Genomic DNA, 16,604 nt, shown 5'->3' on the forward strand with positions numbered 1-16,604 from the left:
GGCCAATCAGCGGCGGCGCCGGCCATGACTGACAGCGTGCGGAAGGGCGGGCCCACGGAGCGCGGGGGCCGCCGGGAGCCGTGACCCTTGAGCCCGCCCTGCCGCCCCTCCCGATTACCTCAGCGGCGAGGGGGCGGGGCCCGGCGGGGGGCGGAGCTTTGCGCTGGCCAATGGCAGCGCAGCAGAGTGCGGGCGGGCGTGGCCACGGAAGGGCGTTGCCGGGGGCGGGGCCTGCGCAGGGGGCGGGGCGCGGCCCTCTAGGCCGGGGCGGCGCCTATGGGGAGTGCGGACCCCAGGCGCCCCCGCGCCCGTATGGGGCCCTATGGGCCCGGACACGCACAGAGAACACGCACAGTAACATATCTGGGGTGCCCTGCCCCATAGCGGGGTCCTGCAGCCCACCACAGCCACCTATAGGGCATATAGGGACCCACAGCAACACACACAGGGGAATGGCTGGGGCGGGTCCTGTAAGGGGAACAGACAGGGATTCTAGAGACCCACAGCGACGTATGGGGGGCAATGGAACATGCAGGGGGTCCTGCAGGCTCCTGGGGGCACATACGGGGGCTATACGGACCCACAGTGACACCTGCGGGGTGATGGGGACGGGTGCAGGGACCCTACGGAGCTCCTGGGGGCACCTAGAGGAGCAGGATATAGGTGCGGGGCAGGGGCATCGTTCAGCGAGGGGGGCTCCGGGGTGGCGTACAGGGTGCACATGGGTGCACCCCACATACGGGTGCCCCCACACCCCCCACAGCTGCTGCAGGCAAAGACCCGGCCCCGTTTAATGGGGGGTGACCCGGCCCCGTTTAATGGGGGTGACCTGGCCCCGTTTAATGCTCGTTACAGGCACGGCCGGAACGAGTGGCGCTACCGGGGCCCCGCGTCGCCCCCACCAAACACCGGGACGGGCAGGTGCCCCCAGGCCGAGTACGAGCCCCACGTGGGGCAATAAATACAGCAGTGGGGGACACAGGGCCACGAACCCCCGGGCAGGAGCCGCCGGAGATCCTGGAGTCGTCGGAGCCACCGGAGATCCCGGGGCCGCCCCCAGGGCCGTAAGTGCCTCAAGTCCGGGAGGGGACGGGGCCGCTTGGTGCCCGCCCAGGGCTGGGGGCTCCCGGTCGCCCCCGTGCCCTGCGCGGGGCTAAGTGCGCGCGGAGGGGCCCGGCGGCGTCACAGGCGCAGGTAGGGGACGGTGCGGGTGACGTCGCGGAAGAAGGGGTGGCCCAGCGCCGACTTGGCCGAGATCCGCTTGTTGGGGTCGTAGTGCAGCATTTGCTGGGGGACACAGAGGGGACGGTGAAGGGCGCCGGCGGGGGGGACACGGCGCGCCGTCCCCCCGCGTCCCCGCTCACCGCCAGCAGCTTCCGCCCCTCCTCGTCCAGCGGCGGCACCACTTTGCCGAAGTCCTGGCGGGCCCATTTGGGGAAGCTGGGCTTGTAGTCGGGCATGGAGGTGACGCCGGGCCACGTGGCCTCGTCCGGCGTGCCCAGCGTGCGGAAGATGCGGAAGAGCTGGTCGATCTCGGAGTCGCCGGGGAAGAGCGCCCGCCGCGTGATCTGCATCAAAGGGAGCCCCGCGTGACGCCCGGCCCGGCCCCGCGTGACGCCCGGCCCCACAAAGCGCCTTTCTCGGCCCGCGTGCGTCACCCGCTGCCCCGTGCCCGGTGACGCCGGGGGCCGCCGGGCGCCCGCGCCGCGGGGAATCATCTGGGCTGGGAAGAACGCTCTGCGCGGGGACCCGTCCCCACCGTCCCGCCGAGCCCGTCCCCATGTCCCCACCGAGCCCCGTCCCCACCGTCCCGCCGAGCCCGTCCCCATGTCCCCACTGAGCCCTGTCCCCATGTCCCCACCGAGCCCTGTCCCCATCTCCCCATCAAGCCCCGTCCCCACCGTCCCACCGAGCCCGTCTCCATGTCCCCACCGAGCCCTGTCCCCATCTCCCCGCCGAGCCCTGTCCCCATCTCCCCGTTGAGCCCCGTCCCCATGTCCCCACCAAGCCCTGTCCCCATCTCCCCACCGAGCCCTGTCCCCAAGCTCCTCGTGTAGAGGTTTCTGGGACACCACAGAGTTGGGGACTGCCCCAGGCAGCCTCTTCCCAGGCTCCTCCGGTCTTTCCGCGCGGAATTTTTCCCTCCTCTCCAGCCTAAACCCTCCTTAATGACACCATGTCCCCGTAGCGCCCGGTCTTTATCCGGTCTCGCACCATCTCGGCGAAGATGCAGCCCAGGCTCCAGATGTCCACGGCCGTCGAGTAGAACTTGCAGCCCAGCAGGATCTCGGGCGCGCGGTACCAGAGCGTCACCACCTGCGGGGCCGGCGACGCGGTGACGCGGCAGCCGCGCGCGGAGGGGCCGCGGGGCGGGGGCCGCGCGGGCCGCACCTCGTGCGTGTAGGTGCGCACGGGGACGCCGAAGGCGCGCGCCAGCCCGAAGTCGGCCAGCTTGATGGCGCCCTCGGCGTTGATGAGCAGGTTCTGCGGCTTGAGGTCGCGGTGCAGCACGCGGTGCGAGTGGCAGAAGGCCAGGCCCTGCAGCAGCTGGAACAGGTAGCTCTGCGGGGACGGTGCCACCGCGTCCCCCCCGCCGCGCCACGTCCCCCCGTGTCCCCGCGTCCCCACCTTGATGAGGGGCAGGGCGATGCCGCCGATGGCCGCCGAGTCCATGAACTTCTTGAGGTCCTGGTGCAGGAACTCGAACACCAGGTAGAGCTTGTTCTCCGTGTGGATGACGTCGAGCAGCCTGCGGCGCGCGGCAACACGGGTCCCCACCGTACCCCGCGTCCCCAGGTCCCCGCAGGTCCCTGTGTCACCCCCGGGCCCCTGCCCCCATCCCCCCGAGTCCCCATGTCACCCCGGGTCCCCATGTCACCCCCAGGTCCCCATGTCGCCCCGGGTCCCCGTGTCCCTCCAGGTCCCCATGTCACCCCCAGGTGCCCATGTCGCCTCAGGTCCCCGTGTCCCTCCAGGTCCCCATGTCGCCCCGGGTCCCCGTGTCACTCCCAGGTCTCTGTGTCACCCCCAGGCCCCCCTGTCCCCCCAGGTGCCCATGTCACCTCAGGTCCCTGTGTCCCTCCAGGTCCCCATGTCCCTCCAGGTCCCCGTGTCCCTCCAGGTCCCTGTGTCACTCCCAGGCCCCCTGTCCCCCCAGGTGCCCATGTCACCTCAGGTCCCTGTGTCCCTCCAGGTCCCCGTGTCCCCCTCCAGGTCCCCGTGTCACTCCCAGGTCCCCGTGTCGCCCCGGGTCCCCATGTCACTCCCAGGTCTCTGTGTCACCCCCAGGCCCCCCTGTCCCCCCAGGTGTCCATGTCACCTCAGGTCCCCGTGTCCCTCCAGGTCCCCATGTCCCTCCAGGTCCCCGTGCCACCCCCAGGTCCCCGTGTCCCCGCGCTCACTTGACGATGTTGGGGTGGTTGAGCTCCTTGAGCAGGGAGATCTCCCGGATGGCCGTGCTGGGGACGCCCTCGGTCTCGCTGCGGGTGACGCCACCGGGCTCAGCGGGTGCCCCGGTCCCGGTGCCCCCCGCCCCCCCCGTGTCCCTGTCCCCGCTCACGTGTCCAGACGGATCTTCTTGAGCGCCACCACCTCCCCGGTGACCTTGTTGCGCGCCTTGTACACGACGCCGTAGGTGCCCTCGCCGATCTTCTCCACCTTCTGGAAGTTCTCCATGGGGCGGCGCGGCACCGGGACCAGAACCGGCACCGGGGCCGGAACCGGGACCTCAGCGGGGGGGGCGGGCTGGAGGGTGGGGGCGCAGGAGGCCGGTCCCGTTCCCGGTGCCGGGCCCGGGGGTCCGGGTCGCAGGGCGGGGATTGGGTTTCGATGCCGGGGCCGGGGCGGAGGGAGGGGGTCCAGGTGCCGGTCCCGGTGTGGGGGTCGGGTCCCGGTACGGGGCGGGGGGGGGAGGCGGAGAGCGGGTCCCGGTGCCGGTCCCGGTGCGGGGGCGGGTCCCGGTCCCGGTCCCGGTCCCGACGCGGCTCCCGGTCCCGCGGCCGCCGCTCGCTGCCGCCGCGTCCCCCCGCGCGCGCCGCCGCCGCGGCCCCGCCCGCCGCCGCTTCCCGCCTTCCGCCCGCGCCGCCCCCCGCGCCGCCCCATTGGCCGCGGCCGCCGCCGCGCGCCGGGGACGCGGGAGATCCCTTAAAGGGACAGGCGCCCGCGCGGGCGGCGGCGGCGGGGCGGTCCGTGCGGACATGGGGGCTGTCACCGGGGTCCCCATAGTGCCCGTGACCCGGGGACATGAGTGTGACCGGCTGCGGCCGAGGTGCCCCATGGCCTGGAGGGGCCCCGCGCGGCTCCGGGGGGTCCCGGGAGGGAACCCCCGACCCGGGCATGACCAGGACCCGCCGGGTTCCCCAACGAGGCTCCGGCTGCAGCTGCTCCCCCAGGGCTTGGAGCCGCCACCGCCGTCCATGGGCGGCTCCTGTGGCACCTGTGACCAGCGCCATGGGGCCACCAGCACCGGAGTGACGAGACCAGGGGCAAGTGAGGGCTCCGCCAGGCCTCTGCAATGGCCAAACATCACCCACATGTCGCCCAAACGTCACCCATTGCTGCTCAATGTTGCCCAAGTGTCTCCAAACCGTATTCCAAACATGGCTCAAAAGTGTCCCAAACATCTCCCAAAAGTGTCTGAAACATGTCCCAAATAGCACTCAAAAGTTGTCCAAATGTGTTCCAAACATTGACCAAATGTGTCCCAAACATGCGCCCAGCATTGTCCAAACGTGTGCCAAATGTCACCGAAATGTTGCTCAAACATCGCCCAAACACTGCCCAAATGTTGCCTAAATGTGTCCCAAGCAGCGCTCAAAAGTTGCCCAACCGCCCCCCAAACGTGTCCCAGACGTGTCCCAAACGTGTCCCAGATGTGTCCCAGGCGGTACCTGCCCCGCGCCCGCCGACCCCGTCCCCAGGCCCGGCCGCGGTGCCCTCTGAGCCCCGCGCGGGGGCAGAACCAGTGCCGGGTCCAGCCGGGCGGCCCAAGCCCCGCGCGGGGGCAGAACCGGTGCCGGGTCCAGCCGGGCGGCCCAAGCCCCACGCGGGAGGCGGTGCCGGTGGCCGCAGGGCGCGTGACGGCGCGGGGGGAGCGCGGGGCGCGCGGGGAGGGACTATGCAAACGAGAGCCCCTTCTTATGGGGGGCGCGCGGGCACCGGGCCCCTGCACCCCGAGCGGAGCGGAGCAGCATGCGGGCGCCGCGGGCCCTCGCGCTGCCGGCCCTGCTGGCCCTGCTGGCCCTGGCCACTGCCCAGCGCCGTGAGTGGGGACGCTGGGGCTGCCGATGACACGGGGCACCGGGCGCTGCTGCCCGCTGGACGGGGACTTGCTGGGGTGGTGGCGGTTGGGGAGGTCCTGCTGGACGGGGGACCCGGCGCGGGCCCTGCTGTCCCCTGGGGCTCGGGGCAGCTGGCGGGACCGGCGGGGCCGGTGGCGGGAGCCGGTGCACGGGGGGCGGGAGGAGCCCGGGGGGACGGGGCCCAACAGGGCCTGGGGGGCAGGTGGGTGCGAGAGCCGGGACCCCGACCCTGTGAGCGGGACCCTCAGACCCCGCCGATGGGGACGAGCGGGACCCCGGGGTCAACCGGGACCTCAGACCCGTGAGCGGGGACGAGCGGGACCCCGGGGCCAACCGGGACCTCAGACCCTGCCGATGGGGACGAGCGGGACCCCGGGGCCAATGGGGGACCTCAGACCTGTGAGCGGGGACGAGCGGGACCCTCAGACCCTGCCGATGGGGACGAGCGGGACCCTCAGACCCTGCCGATGGGGACGAGCGGGACCCCGGGGCCAACCGGGGACCTCAGACCCGTGAGCGGGGACGAGCGGGACCCCGGGGCCAACCGGGGACCTCAGACCCATGAGTGGGGACGAGTGGGGACCCTGGGCTGCCCCTGGGGCCCCGTGAGCGGGGGGCACAGGGGCCGCCCCCCCACCGGGGCTGCCGGCGCCGCTCAGCTGAGAGTCACATGCAAGAGCTTGGGCCGCGCGGGCGCCATGTGACGCCCCGGCCCCCCCGGCGTCACGCGCTCCCGACCCCCCTGCGCCGCAGGAGCCGCCGGCCGGAGCCGGGCGGGCGGCCGGGCGCCTTTCCGGAGCTGGGACGCGGGGCGATACCGGCCCTGGCAGGAGGGGGCCCCGCGGCAGCGCGACTGCTGGCGAGGTGGGTGCCGCGCGGGGGGCGCCCGGGAGGCGCTTCGGGGGCGCCGGAGCTGACGCCCCGTCCCCGCAGGCGGCGACGTGACCCTGGACGTGAGCAACGACGCGCCCACCATGGCGGGCGCCAAGGCCACCTTCTCCATCGCGCTGCGCTTCCCGGGCGGGCAGGCCGCGCTGCCCGACGGCCGCGTCGTCTGGAGCCGCAACGGCACCGTCAACGGTGGGGACGCGCGGGGACGCGTGGGGACACGCGGAGGGCGTCGCGCCGCCGCCGCCGCCGCTGCCGCTCAGCGCCGCTGCCCCCAGGCACCCGCGTGGCCGCCGGAGAGCCCGTGTACCCAGAGCCGCCGGCCGAGGGCCCCGACTGCGTCTTCCCCGATGGGCAGCCCTTTCCCAATGGCACCTCCGGCAAGAGGGGCAAATTCGTCTACGTCTGGTGGACCTGGGGTGAGGAGCGGGGACGGGGATGGGAACGAGGATGGGGAAAGCAACAGGGATGGGGAAAGGAATGGGGATAGAGCTGGGAACAGATAGAGCTGGGGATGGGGACATGCTCGGGGACGAGGATGGGGATGGGGACAGGGATGGGGATAGAGATGGGGAAAGGGACGACGATGGGAAAAGGAACGGGGATGGGGACAGGGCTAGGGCTGGGGACGGGGACGCCGCGTGCGCTGACGCCGCTGTCACCGCCGCTCCCCAGGGCGCTACTGGCAGGTGGTGGACGGGCCGGCGTCGCGGCTCACGGTGCCCACGGCCGGGGTGCCGCTCGGCTCCTACACCATGGACGTCGTCGTCTACCACTACCGCGGCCGCCAGAAGTTCGTCCCCATCGGCCGCGCCAGCAGCCAGTTCAGCATCACCGGTAGGAGCCGGGCGGGTGGCGGTGGGGCCGGGGGGACCCGCAGGTACCAATGGCACCGCGTTGTCCCCCCCGCGCAGACCAGGTGCCGCTGGCCGTGGACGTGTCGCAGGTGGAGGCCGCGGGCGGCGGGCGCTTCGTGCGGAACCGCGCGGTGGCCTTCGCCGTGCGGGTGCACGACCCCAGCGGCTTCCTGCGCGACGCCGACGTCTCCTTCTCGTGGGACTTCGGGGACGGCAGCGGGACGCTCATCTCGCGCAGCGCCGCCGTGACGCACACGTACGTGCGCGCGGGCGCCTTTGCCGCGCGCCTCGTGCTGCAGGCGGCCGTGCCGCTGCGGCCCTGCGGCACCTCCCCGCCGCCGCCCAGCACCGCGGGGCCGCCCGGCACCTCCGCCGCCCCCGGCACCGCCGCGGCGCCCAGCTCGGGTAGGTGCCGTCCCCGCCGCCACGGGGCGGTCGCGGTCCCCCCGCGCCGTCCCTGCACTCCCGCTCTGTCCCCAGCGCCCGCCGGCTCCGTGCAGCCCTCGGAGCCGCCGGCGACGCAGCCCCCGGCGCCCAGCACCGCCGCGGCGGCCGGCACCGACCCCCCCGCCGCCTCCACCGCCCCCGTCACGGCCCCGGATGCAGGTGGGTGTCCCCAGGGACCTCGGGGGGGGGACAGCAATGACGGGTCTTGTCCCCAGGTCACCCCAGGGGTGGCTCGGTCCCTCCCTGCCCAGGTCCAACAACTTCTGTGGTTCCTCTGCAGATGCTTTGGCAGCTGGGGACACAACTGGGGACACTGCTGATGCGGTGACAGCTGGGGACACAACTGGGGATGCTGCTAGTGACACAACTGGGAACACAGTTGCACCCGCAATGGGGGCCACGGCTGGGGCCACGGCGGCACCCGCAGCAGATGCCGCAGCAGGAGCCACCGTTGCAGCTGCAGCTGGAGCCACCGCTGCAGCCACGGCGGGTGCCACCATTGCAGCCACTGCAGGAGCCACCGCTGCAGCTGCAGCTGGAGCCACCGTCGTGCCCCAACCAGCTGCCACAGCTGAGGCCACCGTCGCACCCGCAGTGGGTGTCACAGCTGGGGCCACCGTGGCTGCCACAGCTGGATCCGTGGCGGAAGGCACAGCTGGAGCCACTGCGGGTGCCACCGCGGGTGCCACCGCCGCGTCCGTGTTGGAGCCCACGGCCGGAGCGGCCGCGGAGCCGCTGGCGCTGGTGAAGCGGCAGGCGCCGGCCGCGGCGCCCGCGGGCTGCGTCACCTACCGCTACGGCAGCTTCTCCACCCAGCTGGACATCATGGGTGAGCACCGGGCCGGGGGCGCCGCCGCGGCCGGGGGTGGCAGCGGCGGCTCCCGCGGTGGCGCTTTGCAGAGGGCATCGAGAACGTGGCCGTCGTGGCGTCGGCCGAGGGCGCCGCCAACAGCGTGGAGCTCACGGTGACGTGCGAGGGCAGGTGAGCGCGGGGGGACGCGCCGCGGCGGCGGTGCCGGTGCCGGCGGCGGCGGCGCTGACGGGCGCCCGCAGCCCCCCGGAGCAGGTGTGCACGGTGGTGTCGGACGCGGCGTGCCGCACGCCGCAGCAGCGCTCGTGCCGCGCGGTGCCGCCCGCCGCCGCCTGCCGCCTCCGCCTGCGCCAGGACTTCGATGCCGCCGGCCTCTACTGCCTCAACGTGTCGCTGGCCAGCGGCAACGCGCTGGCCGTGGCCACCACCCACGTGGCCGTCGGAGGTGGGACGCGCTTTGGCGGGGGGACGGGCAGGACGCGTGTCCCCGCGTCCCCCCGGTGTGACACTAACCCCCCCGTGCCCCCCAGGCGCCGCGCCGGCCGCCGGCAGGACCCCGCTGGCCGTGGGGCTGGTGCTGGTGGCCGCCGCCATGGCCGCCGCCGCCTACACGTACAGGTGACGCGGGGACGCGGGGCCGCGGGGCCGCCGCGGTGCCCCCGCCGCCGCTCACCGTCCCCGTCCCCGTCCCCGCAGGCGCGTCAGGGACCCCCCCGGCGCCCCGGCCCCCCGTCCCCACGCGTGGCTGCCCCCCCTGCGCCTGCTGCTGCGGCGGGCGCGCGGCCCCCGGCCCAGCGGGGAGAGCAGCCCCCTGCTGCGCGCCGACGCCGTGTGACGCCGTGTGACGCCGCGGAGCACGCGGGGACGCTGCGGGGCGCACGGTGACACCGTGGAGCGCGCGGTGATGCCATGGAGCGCATGGTGACACCGTGGAGCACGTGGTGACACTGTGGAGCACACGGTGACACCGTGGAGCACGTAGTGACACCGTGGAGCACGCGGCAATGCCGTGGAGCACGTGGTGACACCGTGGAGCACGTGGTGACACCGTGGAGCACGTAGTGACGCCGTGGAGCGCGCGCGGGCGCGCGGCCACCCCTCGCAGCCTCATTAAAGGCTCCGCTCAGCCCCTGCCTCCGGGTAGTCGTGTGTTGGGGGGGACGGCGGGAAGGGGGGTGTGATGTGATGGGGGGGGCCGCGATGGGGAAGGGGGGACATGATGTGGTGATGGGGACACAACGGGGAGGGGGGACACAACGGGGAGGGGGGACACGATGTGGCTGGGGGGGACAGGACAGCGGGAACACGATGTGGGAGACAGGACACCACATGGTTGGGGACACGACGTGCCGGGGGGGACACAATGTGCCGGGGGGGACATGGCCAGAGCAGCCCTCGTCTCAACTTGGGGCTTTATTACTGCAAGAGGCACTTGAAATCCCGGGGGGGGGTAATAAATAGGGCGGGGGGCCCTGTCCAGCTGCCCCCCCGGAGCGGCCGGGGGCCCCTGGGCTCCAGGGGGCCGGGGGGGTCGGGCCGGCGCTGCCGGGGGGGCCCGTTGGGGGGGGCTCAGGCCTCGCTGGGCCCCTTCTTGAGGCCGAAGAAGCTGGAGGAGCGGGGGGGAGGCGCCATCAGCATCGGCGTCTGGTTCTTGTGCGTGATCCGGATCTGCAAGACGGGGAGGCCGCGGGTGGGGGGGCGCGCGGGGGGGATGTGGGGGGCCGGGGGACGCGGGGGGACACCGGGGGACACGTACGGTGCAGGGCGGCTGCATCCAGGGCTCGCCGTCGATCTGCATGGGCAGCGGCTTCAGCGTCCTGCAAAGGGCCCCGTCAGCGCCCGCGGGACGCAGCGGTCCCCAACGGGGGGAACACAGCGGTCCTCGACGGGGGACACGCGGCCGTCCCCGATGGGGGACACGCGGCCGTCCCCAACGGGGGGACACAGCGGTCCCTGACGGGGGACACGCGGCCGTCCCCGACGGGGACGCGCGGCGGGGCCGGCGCCGCTCACCGCAGCGTGATCTCGGAGCACGTGGCCAGCCGCTTGCCCGCGCTCTTGAGCCCCGTGTAGATCTGGCCCATCTCCAGGACGCCCTCCAGCCCCACGACCTCCAGCCGCTGGTCGCTCAGATCTGGGGACGCGCGGGGACGGTGTCGGGGGACGCGCGCACGTGCGGGGGCCGGTCCCCGCGCGGCGCCGCACGCACCCTGCACACACGTCTTGAGCGTCTCGGCGTCGGTGACGGCCGGCGGCCGCGCGGCGCCCGTCGACGGCCTCCCCTCGCCCAGCGGCCGCCTGGTCTCGCCCCACAGGTTGGAGCCTCCGTGCATGCTGGGGATGTTGAGCACGGCCACCCCCGCCAGGGCCCCGCTCAGGTCCAGGGGGGTCCCGCAGCACTGCGGGGGACGGGTCAGCACGGGGACGCGCGCGGGAGCCGCGTCGGCCCCGTCCCCGCTCACCTCGATGCTCAGACACTCCTTGAGCTTCTTGCAGGTGGCGAAGAGGGTCTCGGAGGTGGCGAACTCCAAGTACCAGAGTTTGTTCTTCATCCTGGGACGGGGGGACACGGGCCGGGGTGACGGCGCGGGGGGCCGCGCGGGGGGCCCGGGGCCACCCACCTGCTGTTGAACTTCTCCGGGTACTTCTCCCGCATGACGTGGAAGCGGTGGGCGATGGAGGCGTCCTGCGCGCGGCGAGGGCGTCAGCGCGGGCCCGGCGCGCCGCCCCCCGCGCCCCGCGCCGCACGCACCACCCCGATGGAGAAGTAGTTGTTGATGATCTCGTAGGGGACGGGGTCGCCCTGCGCCGCGGGGCTCTCGGGCAGCACCCGCACGTGCCAGCGGTCCATGTGCACCACGCTGCTGCCCTCGATGTCCTTGAGGATCTTCAGCAGGTTCTCCCCGTCGTAGCCTGCAAGGGGACGGCGCGGGGATGCCCAGGGGGTCCCGGGAACAGCCCTGTCCCCTGCGAGGCCGCCCTGTCCCGCTCACCTCCGCCCCAGCGCAGGCACCGGGCCAGGTCGTTGCCCGTCCCCAAGGGCAGCACGGCCACGGGCGGCCGCCGCGGCAGGTTGGCCTTATCTGCGAGGACAGCGACGGTCACGGCGGCGCCGCCCGCCCGGAGGGGGCACCGCCAGCCCGGCACCCACCGATGGCGTCCAGGATCCAGCCCACGGTGCCGTCGCCGCCGCACACGAGCACGCGGAAATCGGGCACGTCCCGGAAGAAGCTGAGCCTGGCGGGGAGGCGCGGGGGTCAGCGCCGGCCGCGCGCCCGGCGCGCAACGCGGGCCCCGGCTCACCCGGCGCTCGGTCCTCCCTGCAGCAGGTTGTAGACCTGCCGCGGGTTCAGCAGGTACTGGAACTTGCGGAGCACCCTGGGGACGGGGGACAGCTCAGGCGGGGACAGCGTCGCCGCGCGGCCCCATCGCCGCACGGAGCCCCCTCACCTCTCGCCCTGCTTCCCTCCGCTCTTGGGGTTCACGAACACCAGCAGCGGGTGGGTGTCGGGCACGGGGCTGACCTGGGGACACGGGGGGACCATGAGGGGCCGCGGAGACCCCGTCCGGCGCCCGCCCGCGCGCCGCGCTCACCCGCAGCGGCTGCCCCTCGGGGGTGGCGAACGCCTGCGGCGCGTCCTCCGCGGGCGGCCCCGCGCCGTCCTTCTGGCTGTCCTGCCGCTCCTGCGGGCACCGGCGTCACCGCGGCCCGGGCGCCCCCGCCGCCCGCGCGCCCGGCCCGGCGCCGCGCTCACCAGCAGCACGGGGTAGATGGCGGCGGGCGGCAGGACGTGGTCGCGCAGCGCGCCGCAGTCGCAGGCGGGCGGCGCGCGGGACACGCACTCCTCGTGGACCTGCGGGCGCAGCGCGGTGAGGGCGGCACCACGGCCGGGGCGCCGCGGCGGCGGCACCGGGACCGGACCCACCTGGAGGTGGCACCACACGCAGTGCAGCCCCGTCAGGCTCTGGAAGCTCTTGATCTTCTTGTGGCACTGGCCGCACTTGCCGGGCTCGCAGCCGCCCTTCACCCACACGTGCGCCTGCACCTGCGCGCGGCCCCGCGCGTCACCCGCCACCGGCGCCGCCCAACGGCTGCGGGGCCGGGGGGACACGGGGACGGGGGCGGAGAGAGGGACGACGGGGCGGACACACGGATGGGCGGATACACGGACGGGTGGACACATGGGCGGACGGACACAGGCACTGCCGGCACAGCGGGTCATGGACGCACGGACGGACAGACACGGACGGACAGACACACAGGCGGGCGGACATGGGTGCTGGACGCACAGACGGACGGACACGGACGGACGGACACGGACGGACGGACACAGGCGCTGGCGGCACAGCGGGTCACGGACACACAGACAGGTGGACATGGGCGCTGGCGGCCGAACGGGTCATGGAGACACAGACGGACGGACGGACAGGTCGACAGGCGGGAGAAGAGACAGGACGGAGCCACGGGTGGCCGGGCTGCCAAAGCATCGAGGCGGACGGACAGAGAGAGGGATGGACGGACGGACAGAGGGATGGACGGACGGACGGAGGGATGGACGGACGGACGGACGGAGGGATGGACGGACAGACGGAGGGATGGACGGACGGACAGACGGAGGGCCGTGCGGGCGCGGGACGGGGACGGGCACTCACGCCGGCCTCGCGCCGGGACTTGGCGTAGGTGCTGATGCAGCTGGCGGGGGCCCTGCGCGCGCAGCGCTCGTGCACCGTGAACTTGCAGACTGGGGGGCGGGGCCATCAGCGGGGGCGGGGCCTGAGCAACCACACCCATGCCTGGCCCCACCCACTCCCAGGCTCGGCCCCGCCCCCTGCAACGCGACCAATCACACCCCAGTGGATGAATCGGGGCGGGGGGTGAGCTGTAGCCCCGCCCATGTGGGCGGGGCTTGTCCACAGCTGGAGCAGGGGGCGGAGCCTCCCGCCACAGCTGGAGCTGGAGCAGATCCAGGGGGGATCCCGGGGGCTGGTCCCTGTCCCCATCCCCACCACATCCCTATCCCTGTCCCAACTCCTTCCCCATCCCAACAGGTCCCTGTCCCCTACCCCATCCCTGTCCCCTCCCAATCCCCCCCCATCCCCATCCCTGTCCCCACTCCCGTCACCCTGCTGTCCCCTGCCCCTCTCCCATCCCCGTCCCCATCCCTATCCCACCGCCTCCCTCTCCCAGCCCCGTCCCATCCCCACGGGCTCCCTGTCCCCAGCCCCGCTCCCGTCCCACGCGGGTCCCCAGGGCCGCGTCCCGTCCCCGCTCCCGTCCCACGCGGGTCCCGTCCCCGCGCGCCCTCACAGGTGCAGCAGAGCCCCTGCTTGCGCAGCCCCAGCAGCAGCGTCTCGCACACGTTGCAGTACGCCGGCCGCTTGAAGTGCTTGAGGCGCCACATGTGCTGCCCGTCGTCCTTCATGTGCTGCGTGGCGCCACGGGCTCAGCGGGGCCGCCCGGGGGTCCCGCGGCCCCCCGCCGCCGCCGCGGCCCCCGCGCTCACCCCCTCGAGCCCCAGCAGCACCAGCAGCGGGATGTTGGTGACGCCGCCGCGCAGCCACTCGGCCAGCGACACCGTCCCGCTGCCGTCGTAGTCGATCTCCCGCATCATCTCCTGCAGGATCTGCGGGACGCGCGGGCGCTCGTGGAGGGGGGGACGCGGGCCGGGGGGCAGCCCCACAGCCGCCGCCGCCGCCCCCCCGGCCCCGCTCACCGGCTTCAGCTCCGTGACGTCCCAGTCGAGGTACTGGGCCACGCGCATCATCTGCGTGATGATCCGCTCCACCTCCTGGGGGACACGGCGTCAGCGGCGCCGGCGGCACCGCCGCGTCCCCGCGTCCCCCTGCTCACCGAGCTGTCCAGGAGCCCGTTGCCGTCCTTGTCATAGAGCTTGAAGGTGACTGCGGGGGGCAGCGCGGGTGAGCGGGGCCACCGAGGCCCCCCCGCTGCACAGTGTCCCCCCCGGCCACCACTCACACTCCAGCTTGTCCTCGGGGCGTCCCCCCTCCAGCAGCGAGAAGTAGCAGGAGACGTCGCTGATGCAGACGAGGCCGCTGCCTGCGGGGACGGGGACGGCGCTGAGACCCAGCCGGCCCCGACGGCCCCGTCCTGTCCCCCCGTCCCCTCACCTTGCCCCGTCCCGTCCCCCCGTCCCCTCACCGTCGGCAGCGCCGGGCTGCCCGCTGGCCGAGCTCTGGAAGGAGCGGAAGAGGTGGCGGCAGAGCCCGTCGGGAATGTCGTCCGCCTCCAGGTAGCTCCGCAGGAAGAGCTTGAAGCCCTCGAAGTCGACGCACTGCGGGGCAGAGCAGGGGATGGGGCGGCCGGGGGGGACACGGGGACGTCCCGCGGCGCCGGCCCGGGCGCCGCCGCTCACCTCGCCCTGCCGGTGCTGGGACAGGGCCCCGGTGCCGTAGAAGTCCTGCAGCACGTCCTGCACCTTCCTGCTGCTGTCTGGGGACGGAGGGGACGGCGGGCGCTCCGCAGCGTGCACGGGGCCCGCGGCCGCCCCCCGCATGCACACGGGTGTGCAGGGCTGCCCCGGGGCGCGCGGGCGCGGGCCAGGCCCGGGATAGCACACGCATGTGTGCAAAGCCCCTGGTGCACACACGTGCAAGGCTGCTGAGCGTGCACAAGCGTGCAGAGCCACGGGGGAGCGCGCACCAGCGCATGCACAGGGAGCACGCACGCCATGCGCGCAGCGAGCGTGCAGCACGCGCACCAAGGTGAGGGGAGCGTGCACCAGCGCATGCACAGGGAGCACGCACGCCATGCGCGCAGCGAGCCCGCAGCACGCGCACCAAGACGAGGGGAGCGTGCACCAGCGCATGCACAGGGAGCACGCACGCCATGCGCGCAGCGAGCACGCAGCACGCGCACCACGGCAGGGGAGCGCGCACCAGCGCATGCAAGCCCCCGTGCGCCCCTCGCACTCACAGTCCAGGTACTTCTGCAGGCGGGCGAACTCCTCGGGGCTCAGGGTGGCCCAGTCGGGGCTCTCCTCCATGGCGGGCGGCCGGCGGGCGCTGCCTGCGGGCGAGAGCGGCGCTGGGGCGGCGGGGCGGCGCGCGGGGGCGCTCCCGGGACGGCTCCGCGCGGCACCGCGTGCTGCAGAGCAGCCCCATGGCCGCGGGGGCGTCGAGCGAGCGGCGGCGCCGCCGCGTCCCGCCAAGCGCGCGGAGCCGGCGGGGCCGCGAGTCACCGGCCACGAGTCACCGGCGAGGGAGGGAGTCGGCGGCGGCGCCGGCGCGGGGAGGCCGGGGCGGCGCCTGCGGCTGCCTCAGTTTCCCCCGGTTCTCCCCACCCGCTGGCGCCATCATTTATCCATGGGGGCCGCGTGGGCACCCGGCCGGGCCCGGCGGCTGCACCGGGAGGGCGGATCCCGGCGCTCCGTGCGCACGGGCACGTCCGTGCGCGCTGCCACGTCGGCGCCGCGCGCGGTCCTGCCCTACCTGCCCTACCTGCCCACGCGCAGGGCGCATCCGTGCGCGTCCCTGCCCTTCCTGCCCCCGAGCCGGGTCCATCCGCGCAGCTCCGCGCGCACCGGCGCCGTCCCGGGGAGCCGCTCGCCCGCGGGGTCACGCACGGTCCCCGCTCGGCGCCCGGCCGTGCCCACGGGCGCAGCCTGAGCTTTGGCCCCGGCGCTGCCGCGTCGGCTCCGCTCGTCCCGGACGCGAATCCCACGCGTCCGGCCCCGCTGCCCAACAGGGAATGGGAGGCGGGGGGACACGCGGGACCCCACGGGGAGGGTCACGGGCACCGGGGGTGTCGTGGCGCCCAGGGCACCGTGTGGGCACCCCGGAACCCAGCCCAGCCCGCCGGCGCTTCCCTGATTTAGTGAATATTCCCACCGGAGCGCGAGCGGCTCCGCGGGGTTTAACCCTTCAGGGGGATTGGGCGGCCAAGCTGGGACCCCCCGGCTGCCGGTGCCATCGTCCCTCGGCCGCGGTGGCGGGGCAGGACGCCAGGGCCCCATGGCAGGGAATGGGACGAGGCAGCTCCCGGGCACGGAGCCGGCGGTGGAGCAGGACACCGGGGCCCGCTCGGGCGCTCCCGGCAGCGGGAACGCACCGGGAAGGGCATCGACGCCTGCGCGGCTGCCGGTGCCGCCGGCTCCCCCGGGAGCCTCTCGCTTCCTCTTCCCGGCAAGGCCCCACGGCGCCAGTTTGGCCACGGGATTCCGGGCGGGAACGGGATGCCCGGCGGGCACAGGATGCCTGGCGGAAGCGGGATGCACCGTGGGAGCGGGATGCCCCGTGGGAGCGGGATCCCGGCGGGAGCGGGATGCCCGTGGCCGAAGCGGG

The 16,604-nt window shown here is 74.1% G+C and overlaps 3 protein-coding genes across 4 annotated transcripts; 1 reads left to right on the forward strand and 2 right to left on the reverse strand.

The window, feature by feature from the left end:
* Positions 1–1,166: 1,166 nt before the first annotated feature.
* On the reverse strand, positions 1,167–3,683 carry CDK2 (cyclin dependent kinase 2). Of its 2 annotated transcripts, none has more exons than XM_088539169.1 (7): positions 3,560–3,683; positions 3,402–3,479; positions 2,629–2,749; positions 2,392–2,547; positions 2,215–2,316; positions 1,365–1,568; positions 1,167–1,287 (listed from the first exon to the last, which is right to left on the reverse strand). In XM_088539169.1, exons 1-7 carry the CDS (start codon positions 3,673–3,675, stop codon positions 1,183–1,185), a joined length of 882 nt encoding a protein of 293 aa, XP_088395295.1. In that variant the 5' UTR covers positions 3,676–3,683; the 3' UTR covers positions 1,167–1,182. The 2 variants fall into 2 exon arrangements, with proteins under 2 accessions (XP_088395295.1, XP_088395294.1); XM_088539168.1 differs by having other exon boundaries at positions 2,392–2,562.
* Positions 3,684–5,190: 1,507 nt separating this feature from the next.
* PMEL (premelanosome protein) lies at positions 5,191–9,138 on the forward strand. The gene is made up of 11 exons (XM_088539174.1): positions 5,191–5,260; positions 6,054–6,164; positions 6,234–6,380; positions 6,467–6,607; positions 6,864–7,025; positions 7,103–7,657; positions 7,824–8,321; positions 8,393–8,474; positions 8,546–8,748; positions 8,834–8,921; positions 9,000–9,138. Exons 1-11 carry the CDS (start codon positions 5,191–5,193, stop codon positions 9,136–9,138), a joined length of 2,196 nt encoding a protein of 731 aa, XP_088395300.1.
* A 734-nt stretch (positions 9,139–9,872) lies between these two features.
* On the reverse strand, positions 9,873–15,322 carry LOC148590330 (diacylglycerol kinase alpha-like). Its single transcript, XM_088539178.1, has 23 exons — positions 15,238–15,322; positions 14,678–14,754; positions 14,464–14,596; positions 14,281–14,361; positions 14,155–14,204; positions 14,018–14,092; positions 13,808–13,927; positions 13,612–13,729; positions 12,957–13,045; positions 12,230–12,349; positions 12,059–12,157; positions 11,898–11,987; positions 11,754–11,827; positions 11,607–11,681; positions 11,455–11,540; positions 11,297–11,386; positions 11,056–11,216; positions 10,925–10,989; positions 10,766–10,856; positions 10,513–10,702; positions 10,317–10,437; positions 10,060–10,120; positions 9,873–9,971 (listed from the first exon to the last, which is right to left on the reverse strand). The coding sequence occupies exons 1-23, from the start codon at positions 15,305–15,307 to the stop codon at positions 9,873–9,875; spliced, it is 2,235 nt and encodes a 744-aa protein (XP_088395304.1). The 5' UTR covers positions 15,308–15,322.
* Between the last annotated feature and the right edge of the window lie 1,282 nt (positions 15,323–16,604).

This window comes from Tinamus guttatus, unplaced genomic scaffold (genome assembly GCF_059628265.1).
Source record: "Tinamus guttatus ecotype Peru unplaced genomic scaffold, ASM5962826v1 Tinamus_guttatus_pri_ptg001455l, whole genome shotgun sequence".
In the NCBI taxonomy this organism is placed as follows: Eukaryota; Metazoa; Chordata; class Aves; order Tinamiformes; family Tinamidae; genus Tinamus; species Tinamus guttatus.